Consider the following 16,978-nt stretch of genomic DNA (forward strand, 5'->3'; position numbering starts at 1 on the left):
CTGTGCTATAACCATATGCCTTTTTGAACCAGATTGGAACCTCAGACCACAGAAGAGATAGATTGAATATGTCTGCAAATACCCCAGTCAGTTTGCCAACACAGATGTTTAGCACTTAGCCACATACACCATCTAGACCAGACTTCTTTCATGGATTTACCCTCTTGAAGAAAGCTCATATGTCATTCTCAGAGACTGAAATTACAGGGTCATCTAAAGATGTGGGGGCTGGTATGAGTGTGCCTTATGTCACCCTGTTAAAATGTGCATAAAAGGCATTGAGCTCACGCTATCCAATCTCATCTTGTAGGAAGATGTATCATACAAGCCCTCCCACAGCTGTTGAACATCCATCTATGATTCCAGTTTAATCCAAAAGTGCCTTTTTGCACTCTGAAAGTAGTACTGGGATTTCTTATAAAACTTTCTCGAGTCACAAGACCTACGTACTACAGATTTAGCCATTAGCAGATTACAGATCTTCTGGTTCATCCAGGGCTTCTGATTGAGGAAGACTCGGAATGTTTTTGTGGGTGCACATTTATCCACACATATCCATATAAAGTCAGTGACAACTATGGCATATTCATTTAAGTCCACTGATGAATTCTTGAACATATTCCGCTCATTGACTCAAAGCAATCCTGCATTTACTCATTTGCTTCTGCTGTCCAGTTCTTTGTGGTCCTTCGCACTGATGCCATGCTTCTCAGTTTCTGTCTGTATGCAGACAAGAGAAGCACAGTGGGTGAGAGATGGAGTGGTCAGCATTGTTGATGGTGGTATAGCAGTGGTCAAGTGTATTGAGTCCTCTAGTATTGCAAGTGATGTACTGATAGTTGTTAGGCAAAGACTTCTTCAAGACTTATTAACCATGATGTGACAGGCTATGTTGCTTTGTCTTGTTAATCACAGCAATTAGTTCCTCAAGTGCAAGCTTGATGTCTACCTGAGGTGAAACGTAGACTGCAGTTAGGATGATGAAGAAGAGTTCCCAAGTAAGGTAGAATGGTCAGCACTTTCCTGCAAGGTGTTCCAGTTCAGTGGGAGCAAGAATGGGACAAAAGCACAAGTCAGTGGACTAGGGTGAGTTACTCACAATGTATCAAGCCAAATGATGCAGTTACCCACTGAACTACAGGCTCTCCCCAGGTCACAGTCAGAAATCTGGCCAAGAACTGAGTTCCCACATGGTAGAGGATCCATGCAAAGGTCAGTTATTCCCCAGGAGTAGATAGTCTAGATCTCAGACTATTAATGATATTATTTTAAAACATTTTAATCCATAAGGTTTTAAATGCTGTTGACAGCTTTAAATAGAATACTACTGCTAGCCCAGATGCTATATCACTAAATTGGATTCAAAAATTGAATATCAATGTGTTAACTAGAATGTGCTCTTCTTGGGTTCTGTATGGCAAAATTCCAGCTAGTATCAAGTAGAGTTTCCAGCTGTTCACGGCAACTGGCAAATCCATCACATCTGTCTCTCAAATGCTCATTTGTATGTATGGACTGTACATAAGTCGGGTGTTTGTAAACTGGGAAGAACCTACTATATGTGTATTGGTAAATTTGATACGTGTAAATCATATGCTTCTATCTGCTTTCTTTCTTTAGAAAAAGAAATACAGAAGTACCTTTATAGCACTAGGCATATCGTCAACTGCAGGAGTTCCTATATCAAATTCAATTCCACCATGCAAATGGAAATATTCATTTGTTTTGTACTGAAAATGTCTACATTTGAAGCCTGGGCCCAGAAGAAGGGGTGGAAACTCACGTTCTGTTTTTAACTTTTCATCTGTAACAAAGAAAGGAGATATAGTGAATGGTGATAGCATTTCTAGCACATCAGTTCAAATGATAATTGTGAAGAAAGCCCGTGAATAACGTTGAAATATCACATTGTTGTTTTAAAATTAAACTGTCTTCATGTGGTTCAATGACATTAAAGACAAATAATTTTGTAAGTTAAAAATGCCTTCATTCTTTTAAACTATTTAATTCTGCAACTGTCAAACTGCAACCAGTTCATCATAAAATTTGCAAGATCAAATCATTATCAGTTGAAAAATGATTTTGTCTATTTTAATTCATCTAGTTAAACTCTAAAATGACCTCCATTATAGCAATTACCTGCTTTTAAAATGTTTTCCAGGATTCTTGCATCCTCTATTCAGTCAGAAAGTTTATTCTATGTAGGGTTCACCCATAAATGATTTTTAAAAATGGCCAGAGTGCTTTTAACATTTTGCACCTTTCATAATTTTCATTTTACTTTTAGAGTTAACTTAATGTAGTGCTTTAACATTATCAGTACTTAATCAGATTGTACCTTGATTACTTTGAGTTATGGTTAGCAAAATTAAAGAAAAACATTCACACTCTGAAGTAGGTAAAATGTTACATGCCCGAGTTAAAAGCTTGCCACTGCTAGGGGTCTGATTTATGACAAAAGTACTGAGGAGCTTCAGCCCAGAAATCAGGTTAAGCAGCATTGATCTGTTAGGAAGGTAGCTCTTCTCAGAGCAACTATGGATGCATAGTTGACTCTTGCTTTTGCCCGAATTCTGTGAATGAATAAGAAGTGGCACTGGGACAGACAAAACTCAGAATGGATCCAAAAACACGTGCAGGATCCTAGTTTAATTAAGAACTTCCATCTACAATTTTCTGCCAAATGCTCAATACCACTAGAAAATACCAATCCAATACGAGCAGTATACAGTAATCACAACTACAATTATACACGTACTTCTTGCCTGTCAAATAGGAAGAGGTTATTTATGTCTAAAAATCTGGTGCTATACAAATATATGACATAAGTATATAAAATATATATCTTAAAGGTATGCCTTATTCAGAAAGAGTACAGTATTTATAGAAAGTTTGTACCTCATTGAGGGTAGTTGTGGCATTTGTGGTGACAGAGGTTAGGGGAGTAGCTTCTTTCTATCTGTGAAAAGAAATTGTCTCCTCAGCAAATGAAGCAAGCTCTTGAAAATAGAGCTGAGGGTATACAGCTTTGGAGGAGCCTAAAATACTTTCTTGTCAAAAAAAATGATGGAGTCAACATTTAAGTTTTTGGAACACGTGCTTCTTCAGAGCTAGCCACATACTGGCTATACAGAAATTCTACGATGGTCAAGGCACTCAGAAAACTAAGGTGGGTGTTACAAGTGGCTCACACTCTGAGATTGCGCAGGGTTGCCTTGGAAGAGCAATTCGAATTTGCTGTTTACAAACTTAATGTGCTCAATGGATTAGTGCTCTAGTTTTAGAAGTTTTGGTAAATAAATACAAAAAAGATTAAATTTGACTCATGATATTAATAAGAGATTATTTGAGAAGCAACTTTATCAGGCTGCCTTTCTAATATAAAAAAAATGAAGAAATCTAATGAGGTTTGAAAACTTTCTTTTTAACTTTGTTTTCTATTTAGATTAGGTTTGAATGGGGACAATTATCAATATCAGTGAACTGAAAGATTCATCAATATAGCTTGGATGTACTTTGGCTTGATACGCTGGATTATGAATTGCAATGTAAGAACAGTGAAATACAACTTCAGTTTCCTCAATTAAATGGGATTAGAATTAACATAAATGTTGCTTGATGGTTGGCTTCGAGTTGGGCTGTAGGGTCTATTCCTGTTTGACTCAATGACTTGTCTATATTCTTGCTCTTAGCTATTCTGGTGCAGAAAACAGAGAAGAGAAGGCAAAATTATAGGATAATTATAGGATAAAATTTTTTGCTAAATTGTTTTCTTGCAATTTGTTTTGATCTGGGTCCCGGGCAGCTTGTTCTATTTTCTGAGAGAAAGATGTAACACAGGACTCAAGTAGAATGAAGGGATTAAAATATACTCAAGTAATACAAATATTATTAATCTGTAAAACATTATTAATATTATCATCTGTATGCATTAATTAATTTTCTTTCCTTTAAGGCCAGTCTTTTAAATGATCTAGGAAAATAAATTCACAGAAAAAGGTATATATGCATACCCTTTTATAACGTTATTTATAAAGTTTTCAGATTCGGCAAACATGATGTTAATGGTAACCTTTACCAGAAAATGGAGGTAGAAGTCTGCTCAAATCTGGAATTTTCCTCTTCTCCTTCAGTGCGATAAAAAATGGCACAAGGAAGGCAATTAACTTGAGATAAGTGATGTCTCTGTGGACCTCTGCTTTCCTTGTCAGATACTTTTCAACAAGCTTCTTGTGAAGAATCAGTCTCTGCTGTAGTCTCTGATATTTTACTAGATCAATTTCTTCTTCTGTAAGTCTAACAGCATTACCAAGAACAAAATCTGCATCATATGTGAACAAATTTTGATGTTGCTTAACACTTATGATGTAGGGGTTGATTTGAAGTAAAACATTGTTCACATATTTCATAAATAACTCCACCTCTGCACAACTGTTGGGATCATATGTTGGATCCGTGTGTACATCAGTACTGTAGATTCCTTCAAAATCATGATCAGTTGAAATATCTATAAGTCCTATTTTGCAAAGAATAAATTCTAAATTAGAAATATTATTTTATTATGCTTTTAGAACATAAAATCTATAGATTATAAAACTATTTCTCATTTGGTATTTACATGGTATTGCCAGACATATTATTAATTTAATCGTGACTGAATCATAATATATAGCATAGACAGATCCACAGTAAAGCTTTTCCCACTGTGCTCCAATCTAAAAGTGTTCCTCTAACACATCTACATGAAACTTTGATCTTCCTTGTGGGCATTGAGCTACACAGGCCACGAAAAACCGGGTTCACGGAGTAAAAACTACCCAAAAGCAGCTTTACCAGAGCAGCAGCTGAAGGGCTCAATAGTCAGCATGAACCATAGGGCCTGTTTCTGTGACTCTATATCTCACAAGATAGGTCTGGGGCATGAGGTTGAAATAACAGATCATGAACATTAGGTGACAAGTGAACCGGCATCAAATTGTGCAGACGAAACAAAGTAATGAAAGCATCATTGACAAAAATTTCAGCACTTTTGTATTGCTAATGATTCAGCAGTCTGTCAAAATAAAAATTAAAACGCTCTTCTTCTTCAGCTAGGGTCATTAGAGGAAAGATGAGTATTTTGTCAACTCCACAATGGTGAATCTTGAAATTGGTACAGTGTTGATCATACATAATCTATTTGAAATGTTGATGGCTTTCCTGCTAGTTTCTTTCTACCAAAGCACATGTAATCATCATACTATGTCAGATGGAAACAAGCTAAATACCTATCAGGACATGAGATAAGCCTGGAACATCAGAAGTGGACACTGTGGTAAATACAATATGCAAAAGCAATGGTCATCGTAGATGCAGAACAAGGATAGCAATTTCAATCAAAACATCACAAATGGAAAGATGTTCCTTAAAATGTTATGATAATTAACAAGTTCTTTATTGAGCATGGATTTGCATTCCACAGAGGTAATAAAGTTAGGATCATCATATTCCAGAGACTATTTAGAGACTTTTATACTCGTAGACCTGGGACTCACTACTTCCCTTTACAACTGGATTCTTGACTTCCTCACCAACAGACAGCAATCAATATGGAGAGGTAGCTGCATCTGCGCCACAAGTATCCTCAACATTTGTGCTCTATAATGCTGCGTCCTCAGCCCCCACTTTACTCCCCAAACACTCACAACAACATGAACAGATTCTGCAGGTGACATGACCTTAGTGGGCTGACTCTTTAATAACAATGAATTGGAGTACAGGAAGAAAATAAACCTTTCCTTTGATGTCAGCGAAACAAAAGAATGAGTCATTTCCTTTAGGAAGTGGGCGCGATGTACATGCTCCTATTTACATCAAGATGGGTTGAAAGCTTCAAGTTCCTAGGAGGGAACATTATCGATAGCCTGTCCAGGTCCAACCACGTAAACACCATGGCCAAGAAAGCGCTCCAGTGTCTTACCTCCTAAGGAAATTTGGCAAGTCCTCTTTGACCCTCACTAATTTCTATCAGTACTTTGAAGAAAGCATCCTATATGCATTGCCGTTTGGTCTGGCAACTATTGTGCCCAACAGAAGGCTGTGGACCCAGCTCAGCAAATCATGGAAATCAGCCTCTCCTGTCTACACTTCACATGTCCTCAGTAAACCAGACAACATAATCAAAACCCCCACCTACCTGGATATTCTCTCTTCTCCCACCTTCCATTAGGCAGAAGATACAAAATACTGAAAGCATATACCACCAGGCTCAAGATCAGCTCCTAATCTACTGTTATAAGACTATGGAAGTGTCCCCCGTCATGATAAAATGGACTCGACCTCACAGTCTTGTTATGGCTTTGCACCTTACTGTCTACTTGCACTGAACTTTCTCTGTGACTGTAGCACTTTATTCTGCATTCTGTTATTGCTTTCCCTTGTACACTGTTGTAACAAAATGATCTGATGGATGGGATTCAAAACAAAGGTTTTCACTGTACCTTGGTACGTGACAATAATAAACCAAATTACTATTTACTTCAGCACCGATTACTCAACTTCATCGACTCTTAGCTGATCGCACAGGAGAGCAAAGGTAATGCTTAATCTTTCATCAAATACTTGTAAAATTAAATTCATTAATATGGTAGGACAGAATGTGAATGTTAAACACACAAAAGCAGCTGAATAGCAGAGTAAGGTTTTTTTCAATGACTATGGACTTAACATCAGGTTTATGAAATGTATCCAGATTTTTAATGAGACGGTGAATTGTAGAACTATGGGATTTGAGTCACTGCAATACATTAATATCTACACTGTTCAAGCCAAAAGACCTGACAATACAAAGATAGGCGGAGAATAAATTAATAGAGAACAAAAATTGTAAAATATGCATTAAAATATTCATATTATTAATTATGTTCCTGCATTCGTTGTTTTATTCAAACGTGTATTGCAAAATTCAAAATTGCATGTTAGGTTTTATTTATTAATCATTGTGTAAAATATTTAATGGCCTACTTAATATTGTGGTTTGATATTTTCATGTTTTATTGTGGTTACAGTGTCTACTAACTTTCTGTCTTTCCTGAGCTGCAATATATCTTAATCTGTCTCTGTGTTTTTCTATATTAACTTTGTGTTATATCTTAGTGAGAATTTTTACTTAGTGTAAATGCATTATGAACTCAAAGCTAATACTCCTTAAAATAATTTTCCAGGGCACCCATTCATCTGAATTCCAGCTTATCTGAAAATGAAAGAAATGTAAACCGAACTATTTCTGTACTTTCTAAAATAAAAATTACATAATTGTTTGCATGTATTAAAGATTATCCAGAACAGATCTTTCCATATTTATTGCTACACATTTTCCAGTATTTGTCAGAATATTATAGATATAGAGAGGTATAGATAGGGTACATGGAAGTAGGTTTTTTCCACTGAGGTTAGGTGGGACTACAACCAGAGGTCATGGGTTAAGGGTGAAAAGTGAAAAGTTTAAGGGAATATAAGGGGAAACTTCCTCACTCAGAGAGCCGTGAGAGTGTGGAATGAGCTGCCAGAACATGGGGTGCATACAAGTTCAATTTCCAATGCCTAAGTGAAGTTTAGATAGGTACATGGATGGTTGCAGTCCGGAGGGCTATAGTCCCAGTGCAAGTTGTTGGGAGTAGGCAGTTTAGATGGTTTCAGCATGAACTAGATGGGCCAAAGGGCCTGTTTCCGAGCTGTACATCATCATACGATTCTATATAATGCTCAACAATTGCAAATAATTACCTGCTTTAAGAAACTCAGAAGATATATTTTCCTTTGTCTCAGGAGTTCCATCAACATTTGTATTGATATTGGAGCGCCAGGACTCTGAAAAGAGCATCCTTTTTTCCTTTGGCATGTAAGCTCCATGCCACAGTGCTTTCATTGTGTAGTCCACATTTATCAACATTTGCCCAATTAGTGTATCATGATAAGCAGGTGACAGAAGGCATGAGGAACTATGATCAAAGTTGCCATCTATATAAATAGATGGAAGTTGATTCATAACATAAATACCTATCACTAATTCCCTCAAAATTTGCTGGAATTCTTTATAATTAAATGGAGCATTTGGTATCACTGGAGCAAGAACAATAGCGTTGGAGTAATTGAAGTCTTTCATTTGGCTTGACAATCCAGTGGGGAGTTGGATTGGATACTGAAATTCTTCAATAGGCTGAAGCCAGCTGCAGGTGGCTGTGGCAAGCAATTCTTGTAAATCATTCAAATTATATTTGCTAAGGTTAATATTTGCATTCATTTGCTCTTCCAAATTGGCTTCCTCATTATTTTGCTTGCCCTGTTTTACTTTCAAGGAAGTCAGTTTCTGATTTCTATGAGAATACTCCTGCAAGAAAACATACAACTTTAGTGCACTTTTATCAAAATATTATTTTAATATTAATGTTTATTGATAATGCACATCTATTCCTAAACCATTATTTTGCTATCTTCTGTAGATTGTAATAGGCCTTTGTGAAAAAAGGATAATTATTTAAAAACACGAGAAAACCTGTGGATACTGGAAATCCAAAGCAATGCACACAAAATGTTGGAGGAACTCCGCAGAAAACACGAGAAAACCTGTGGGTACTGGAAATTCAAAGCAATGCACACAAAATGTTGGAGGAACAGTCGACAGAATGTCAACTGTTTACTCTTTTCCATAGATGCTGCCTCACCTGCTAAGTTCCTCCATCATTTTGGGTGTGTTGCTAATTATTTTAAAAGTCTATTTATATTTTTGTTCACTTCTCCTGATGTGACCATTACATTTATTCCATTATGCACAAATATTGTGAAATTTATACAGCAGATACCACCATCAGTATATTTGAATGGATTGCACTAAACTCACTGAATACAAAACTAACCCTTAGCTTCTTGTCACTGTTCGCCATCTTCTTTTTTCACATTATTTTGCTCTGCTCATATCTTTGTTGCTTTCAACAGATGTAATGAGTTCCTAAAGAATCCTTCATCAATTTAGCAGCATCCTTGCCCACCCCATTCAACATTTACCTTTCTACCCAAGGTTTCTCAAAGTAAGCTCAAAATTCTTGAGATTCTCACCTATGTCCATCCCCTCATAGACTTTCTAAAGTCATTTTTTATCAGCACTATACCTGGCATGATACTATCTTAATTCTCTACACACTCAATTGCTGTCCTTCCTAGCCCTCATACCAGCTGGTATTATAAATAGTTCCCTCTCCCTTTGTACTTTAGATAGTATAATTGAAACTGATAGTGTTCTGACTATTAGCGTCAATAAGGATAGAAGAGTTCTTCTAAGGTAAGTAATATTACTGAATTTGGCACAATTTTGTTGTGAATGATAGTGTAAACTTAAGTTAATGGAGCAATGCCGAGGTTTGTTAGTTGGAATTACTCTCAGGAGAATTGATAAGATTAGTAAAACTGGAAACTGTCAAAGATTTTGGTAAAGTTGAAGATTGAAAGAGAAATGTTTTAGAAGTAGTGAGTTGGTTCTGATGTTGCTAGATATGAAACTGAAACTGTGACTAAGATTGGTAAAGTTAGAATATTGTTGGCTTGTTTGAATAAACCAAGGTTAGTATAATGCCACTCTGATGTAACCAGAGAGATTGGTAGATATACTGAAATATTCTATCGCCAGGAGTAACTGTCACTTAATTTGGTAGACTGTTAACTGAGCTTGACGGACTTGTAAGGCGGCCTTTATGATTGGGAAGCTGTAAATAAAATTAGTAGTTTATACTATAAGATCGTCAATGAAAATACTATAGTTAAACTTGTGAGGTTGCCCCCGACGATGATCGACAGTCACTGAAGTCAGACGATTGTCACTGAGGAAAAGGCGTAGAGCTGTCTTTGAGTCAGGCAGAGTAAGCCGGCCAAAGATGAATGAGTAGTTACACCCGTGAAAAACCGAGGCTGATAGTAGCCGCTAATTTTAGTAAAATGCTCAGGATTTGGCTGTAGATCCTCCAGCTTGCAGCAATGTAGGAGCCAACACGGTTGCGGAGACCCACAGCGTTGTCAGCCGGACAACTCACACCTCTCCTCCTGCCCGTTACCAACGAGCGCCGTCTCCTTGACAACAGAGCTGGCCGACCATGAGCCCCTGCGCACCCAGCCACTACTTCCTCTTCCGGTTTCTGTCACTTCCCCACGACCACCGCCGAGCAGCCAATGGAAGGTAAAGCGGTGTGGGGAGGTGGTCTCAGTCCCCCAGCCATATCATCCCCCTCCACTCAACAAACGGCTCTTAGTCGACGCCTTCTTCTTGGCTGGGCTGCTTTCTGCCTTTGCAAGTTCTTTTGCAGCCCGTATCTTATCCCAAACTGGGCTGCATTCACTTCATGGTTGTGACACGAGTTCAGTTCCCACCAGAGCAACGGGCGAACTCGCATTAAGTCTTAAGGAAAAAAAGCTTCGCTGAGCAGCAATGATCATAATTAAAATTTATCCAAAACACTAATGTATTATGTCTAACTCTGGTAATCTATGACCCCACTAGTATCATTGGCTCTTCCAAAGAAATCTAGAAAGCTACTCCTTCCAATGGTAATTATTGAAGAGGAACTGTCAGCCAAATTGGTGAAACAGATATCCCGCGAATCTCTATGCGCAGGGATTCTTGACATATATACCTCTTTCCAGACACAAGAGATTGTGTAGATGCTGGAAATCTTAAGCAATACACACAATGTTGGAGGAACTTAGCAGGTCAGGCCAGGCCTCATCTCTGGAGGGAAATGAACAGTCGATGTTTCGGGCTGAGACCTTTCATTTCAGCTCAAAAGGTCGGCTGATCATTTTCTTCTATAGATGTTGCCTGACCTGCGGAGCTCATTCAGCATTTTATGTGTGTTGCTACACTTCTTCCCACCTATGGTTTTCGAATGTCACCCGAAGCAGGACTATTTCCGCGTAGTGTACTAACAGTGGCGAGATGTCGGGAGGATTTAAGAAGTCGGTTTTTGCATTTTATAAGTGAGATAAATCGGAAAAGCCTTTATAGAATAAACGTCTTCGAACCTTTCTGAAAAGTAACAACATTGCTTAAAATATTGGTGACATCGCATAATCGCTGTGCTTTAATTTCTCCAGTAGGATAAATTGCACGGATACTATGAAGGCTATTATTCTAGCTGCTGGCTATGGCACAAGATTCAATCGTGATCTACAGAACGATAATAGTGGAGATTTCAAGCATCTCCATGGCATCCCTAAGCCCCTTTTACCAGTAGGCGATCAACCACTCATCAGTCATTGGATGACGACGATAAATAAAATCAAGTCCATCGACGCAGTTTATGTTATTGTACGTCTACATACTGATTTTTTTTCTGAAGAAAAACTATCTTTTCGGACTAGAAGAGTTTGGCTAAAATAATGACCTGACTACCTAAGGCATAATTTCAACATTTGCAGATGACACAAAACTTGGAAATATGGTAAAAATCAAGGAACATAATAAAAAGCATGATATGGATGTCAAAACTGTTGATATTGGAAGATAGATTGTTTATGGCAGAAACTGAACGCATTGTTACAAACAGAAAAGGCAATAAAAATGAAATGTACAATTCTGGAAGGTGTAGCAACATGAAGCCTGTGGGCATAGAAAGCCTTCAAAGGTAGTAAAATGTCGAAAAAACCACTATAATTAAGATGAATAGAATACAAAGTAAGGTTTATACAAAATAGGCCTCACCTTAATAAAGTTCCATCTTGGATGCCAGACTTAAAAATATCAAGGAAGGGTGGAAAAATGAGATTTATCTCCTTTAAGCAAAGAAAGTTAAGGAGAGTTTGAAAAACTAGAACAAAACTGGTTATAAATAGCAGATTTGGGAGTTACAGATAGAAGATAACTAAAATAACTAGAGGTGACAACATATATATGCTCTGAATTATTGGCATTTCAGAAAGGGGTTGGAAGCAAATTCAATAACTTCCCACAGAGAAGTGGTGGATAACTGAAACAGAGAGAAAAAAAAACAGTTCTGAAGTGAAAGAAAATAACTCAAAAAGTTTCTCTTTTTTGGTCTGCAGAAAACATTTGTTGCAAAATTAAATGTATTTTCAATGTTTACATTTATAATCTGGGTCAGTTAGAACTTTCTTCTGATTTTTTATAACCTATTGAATAAGTAAAAATATTATCCTTGCAACTTGTCACTGGTTGCCAATGATCTTTGCAGACCAATGATGTCTATTATGCAAAATTTGAAGATTGGGCAAAGGAGTTCCAACTAGTCACAGTCCTAAGTGATGGAACAACAAGCAATGAGGTGGGTATTCTCTGCTGTATCCAGGATTTTCAATCAATGATTTGAAATTGATGACTTTCAAAAATACTGCATCACTATGGAAATTACAATTTGGATACAGATAAGCTTCAATTCCAATGTAAAAGTGAAAAATACTTGTTCAGAAAATAGCTATTTATGATGGGGATAAAATTACTTTATTCATGAATGGTAAATGCAATTATTCATTTGTTTCCTTTTTTTACTATTAGTATTCAGGTAATGCTTAGAGAGAACATTAGAAGGTTGTAACAGATCTACGTGTATAGATTAGGTTATAATCAAGAATGATAATCAGCTAATTTATTGATGTCTTTGATCTGTTTCTAAATGCTAGAACTTCCTGCCAGTATCTACATACATTCTAAGTTATAATTTAGCTCCTTGTGCATGCTCCACCATTCAATAAGATCAGATTGCCTTTATACTTCATTGCCACTTTTCAGTGCTAACCAATTCTGCTCAATATCTAAGACTATATTAACTTCCATCTTAAGCGTAAAATGATAAAAACTTTAGTGTACAGAAAGAAATTTTTCTGGGCCCTCCGAAGATTATATATTGAGACAGGATCCTGTTTCTAGATACTCAAACCAGGGAAGTATAGTTACAAACTTATATTAACCATATTTCTTGATTGGAGACTATAATTGCAATGAAACCTGACACAAATCTTGGGTTCATACCATTATGCATAGTGACCATCTGTAAATTTTAAATACAGCAGGTATTTTACAAATCTTAATTATCCAAGGGACCTCTTTGCAAAGTGCCAAGGAAAGAAACATAAGGGTGTCCCCACATTTACAAGATTTTTGTTTATGAAGTATTATTGTGATTAAAATGTTATATGATGTGTAAATTTTATAATTTATAATTTTTTGGAAAAATTTTCTTGCCTGTTTAAAATCAGCTTGTTCTCTTTATAGAAACGTTTAGGTGCAGTTGCTTGTCTTCAGCTTGTCATTACTCAGTTTAACATCAATGATCATATATTGGTTCTTGGCGGGTAAGCAATAATAAAGAGCACAGTAAGGGTTTTAATATAAAATAATGATTTAAAATATGCAATATTTAACCTCAATTTTAATTTTAATTAACCATGTAAGCTTTTTACAGAATATATTGATATTTAACATCAATTAGTCTATAGCTGCTATTATTCTATGGTATTTGCTTATAACAGTATTACTCACTGATAAACAATTCAAAGAACAAAATAAGTTAGTCAACAAAATGTAATTTGTTTTGTATTTCTTCACAATTTAACCTTTAACATATCTGTCTGGTCTTTAAATAAGACTGTCTCTTATATTTCTGAACTGTAGAAAGCACAGACAGAGTTTTCTTTACCTGTGCAAATATTACTTAAAGACTGACATTCATTGCTATCATAATCTATCTACCATTCATTTTCCTTTGTTAGTTCTATTTTCATTTGGAGTCTCTAGGGACCTGGAACCAATTTAGGCCATGGTTAGGCCATGAACCTGGTCCAAGTCACAACATGGGCTTCAAAATTTAACTTGAGCTGAAATTTATGCAAGGAGGAGAAGAGTAAAATCTTGCAATAGTTAAATTTGGAGATGACAAAATGGTTTCAATCAATTTAACCTTTAACTTTTTAAATGAATTGTTCCAGCTTTCACTTTGACTACTTTTCTTTTATATCAGGGACACATTGTTCTATGAGGACTTCAGTCTTTCGGATATCCTTGCAAAATTTGCTGAGCTGCAGAATATTAACTGTGAAAGCAGTTTGGTTTTGTCATACCCATGCAAAGATGAAGGTCAATTCAAAAATTTATTACAAAGATTATTTCTTTCCTGAACCAATCTTTGAGAAAACTAACATAATTTCTCTCCACAGAAACCACAAAATTTGGCATCTTGGAAATAAATGAAAAGTTGCAAGTCACTGGATTTAAAGAAAAACCCAGCTCTACCGAAACAACATCTCGCAATGCAGTAAGATTTTTGATTTCTAACATGACATTTCTGTCCTGACGAAGGGTCTCGGCCTGAAACGTCGACTGCGCCTCTTCCTATAGATGCTGCTTGGCCTGCTGCGTTCACCAGCAACTTTGATGTATGTTGCTTGAATTTCCAGCATCTGCAGAATTCCTGCTGTTTGCGTTTAAATTTCTTGGTCACATCATTTTTCTTTTAAAAGCTTCTTTTGGAAAATGTTACTTCAAAAGCATCACTTCCTGCTAATGCTGTCTTGTGGAACCAAGTTTATATTCTCATCTTTGAATTCTTTAAGTTTAAAAATTAGATTCAAAACTAGTCTAGTTGAATATTGATAAGAGTTTTTTATTCACATCAATTTTCTATTTTCCAGTGCCCATGCTTTTACATATATTCAAAAAATACAGTTCCATTGATTGCAAAATTTCTTCAAGAGAAACAAGTAAGTGTCAACATCAATAAGATTAAGTTCAATCTATTCTTTTTAAAAAGTATGTTTAAGTCATGTTGTAACTAGAGAAATGTTCAGCATTATTATACCACTTAATTATTAGTACATTTAAGCATTTTAGTGCAAATCCAATTCTACGTTACCTGTGTAGATTTAGTAACATATTAACAGTTAGTAACATATTTGAACAGTATTTATATTTTAAATTACCACAACATGGTTCAAATATTCAATGTGTTTTTAAAGACAATTAATTACTATTATTTTGATGGGAAGACTATATTGAAATTATTTGCTTGAATCAAATATGTTGGCAGCTATACCTAATCAAATGGCCCAAAAGTTCCCAAGAATATATTTTCCTTTCAATCAATTTATAATTCCTTGGAAAAATATAAGGATTATTTATTTCAGTAATTTATACAAAACACTTCTTTTAAATTATTTATTTTCATTAGAATTCACCATTGGAAGAGAGAGATGCGCCTGGAAATTTTTTGCTTTGGGTCTACACAAGGTAATAATGTTTATTTTCAAATTAATTTAAAATATTTATGCCATTTTGCTACTTCTGCTTTTTATATTGCAGGAAACCAGTGTTTGTCCATCATGTATGTGGCCGATTTGATGTTGGAAATCTTCCATCATACATTGCATGTACTAAGTATTTCCAGAAGTCTTGTGGTGCAATCTGATTGTAAAGTTATTATTCATTCCGATTAAGTTCTTCTTAAACTTGTGACCATTTCTTTTGTTAGTGTTAATAGAGAACATGGTCTGGCACCAAACATTTAATGAAGCCTAGCAATTACGTGTTCTGAATTATTGTTTAAACTAAATGTAGCACTGAACAACTACAAACCAGAAATACACTTTTGTAGACTTCTCACCTTAGTTAAATTTAAAGGAATGCATTTCTTCCTCAGTTGAACAGTGATAGAATGTCAGAAGAATGATGAAACATCCTCAGCTTTTAAAAATTTTCCATAAAATTTCTCAAGTGTTTATATAATTTTTACTCTTTTTGAATGGCGCGATGAAAATGTATTTGTAAATTATAAACTTTAAGGCAATTGTTTTGGAGAACATGAGGTGAGAAAGGAACTTTTACTGATCTTGCAATCAAGTATAGGGCTCATGTTGGAAGAGTTAATCTATTCCAGTCCTACAAAAGCCAAAGTGTCTTCCTCTGAGATGTACTTTCTATTATGCACAAGATTATAAAAATTGAAATTATTATTTTAATTGTTATGTTACTTTGGAACAGATTTCATACTGACATTAGAAGTGAACTTAATAAAATGAAATTCAGAATATTGTTTAGGTAGAGTTGACTGGAAGACTTATAGAACTGAGGCATATTGATAGAATTTCAAACAACCTTTTATATCAGACAAATAATAAGATTTATATTTATACCTTGCTGGCAGTGAACTGTATATCGTTAAAGTAACCATACATGACTATCACCAGTATTTTGTTTTAATAAAATAATATACATTTTATAACTACAAAGAGAGATTTATATTTTGCAGGGATGCTTAATGTATTTAGGACAACTTAGAGGTGCCAAATTTCATGTAATTTTTTTTGTATCAAATAAACTGGTAGCACAACATTCATGCTGTCTGCTCTCTTATCCTTTAGTATCCATTTGAAATTGATGGGAAACAAAGTGATGCAAATGATCTTGAAAATGATCATTTAATATTTTTAATTTCCACAAGACCATAATTATTGAAATATTTTGATTATTTTTATAAACAGTAATACATTAATTAGTTAGCAATTCCTACCTGCAGCTCTTTTGCTAATAAAGTACTATTGACACAATATTTTTTTAAACTACTGACTATAAAGCCCCAATTACTGAAAATGCTTTTATTATATCTGAGTCAGCACCCTTCTCAGATATTCTACCTTATTCAAAAATCACAACAGAAAATATTTCATAGTACATTATTTCCATTTTCTTTTGATGGATTAAGAATTTGAAAGATAGAGGTTACAATATTGTGTCCTTAAGATCATCTTCTGAGCAGATTCATAGAATCACTACTATTAAATTTTAAATGCACTGGCTCATATTTTGAGGAAACTGCTGAGTGACATCACTTACCACAGAACTTAGGGGAGAAAAACGGTAGAGATGTAGCAGTCTCTGAGACAAGAATTTCCTGTATGTGATGCCCCCTGCTAGCAATTTTATTGAACTTCAAGGCCAGGCAGCTGG

The 16,978-nt window shown here is 35.5% G+C and overlaps 2 protein-coding genes across 3 annotated transcripts in view; one reads left to right on the forward strand and one right to left on the reverse strand.

The window, feature by feature from the left end:
* ankar (ankyrin and armadillo repeat containing) overlaps nucleotides 1–8,921 on the reverse strand; it is a 75,955-nt gene extending 67,034 nt beyond the window's left edge. Inside the window, exons 1-4 of the mRNA XM_063052589.1 lie at nucleotides 8,895–8,921; nucleotides 7,765–8,368; nucleotides 4,079–4,516; nucleotides 1,641–1,804 (exon numbers count right to left, since the gene is read on the reverse strand). Of these exons, the coding sequence (XP_062908659.1) occupies nucleotides 1,641–1,804; nucleotides 4,079–4,516; nucleotides 7,765–8,368; nucleotides 8,895–8,921 (1,233 nt within the window). The remainder of the gene's footprint in view (nucleotides 1–1,640; nucleotides 1,805–4,078; nucleotides 4,517–7,764; nucleotides 8,369–8,894) is intronic.
* Nucleotides 8,922–10,171: 1,250 nt separating this feature from the next.
* zgc:136439 (uncharacterized protein LOC678627 homolog) lies at nucleotides 10,172–16,354 on the forward strand. 2 transcript variants are annotated; one of them, XM_063050077.1, is made up of 9 exons: nucleotides 10,172–10,204; nucleotides 11,119–11,332; nucleotides 12,216–12,305; nucleotides 13,253–13,332; nucleotides 13,998–14,113; nucleotides 14,194–14,291; nucleotides 14,668–14,736; nucleotides 15,204–15,262; nucleotides 15,335–16,354. In XM_063050077.1, the coding sequence occupies exons 2-9, from the start codon at nucleotides 11,141–11,143 to the stop codon at nucleotides 15,438–15,440; spliced, it is 810 nt and encodes a 269-aa protein (XP_062906147.1). In that variant the 5' UTR covers nucleotides 10,172–10,204; nucleotides 11,119–11,140; the 3' UTR covers nucleotides 15,441–16,354. The 2 variants fall into 2 exon arrangements, with proteins under 2 accessions (XP_062906147.1, XP_062906148.1); XM_063050078.1 differs by having other exon boundaries at nucleotides 11,122–11,332.
* The last annotated feature ends 624 nt before the right edge of the window (nucleotides 16,355–16,978 follow it).

This window comes from Mobula hypostoma, chromosome 6 (assembly GCF_963921235.1).
Source record: "Mobula hypostoma chromosome 6, sMobHyp1.1, whole genome shotgun sequence".
Lineage (NCBI taxonomy): Eukaryota > Metazoa > Chordata > Chondrichthyes > Myliobatiformes > Myliobatidae > Mobula > Mobula hypostoma.

Coding starts and splice junctions, on each gene's coding strand:
- zgc:136439 (XM_063050077.1), top strand. CDS start 11,141: ATGAAGGCTATTATTCTAGCTGCTGGCTATGGCACAAGATTCAATCGT. Junction 14,114..14,193: donor ATACCCATGCAAAGATGAAG/GTCAATTCAAAA, acceptor TTCTCTCCACAG/AAACCACAAAATTTGGCATC. Junction 15,263..15,334: donor TTGCTTTGGGTCTACACAAG/GTAATAATGTTT, acceptor TTTATATTGCAG/GAAACCAGTGTTTGTCCATC.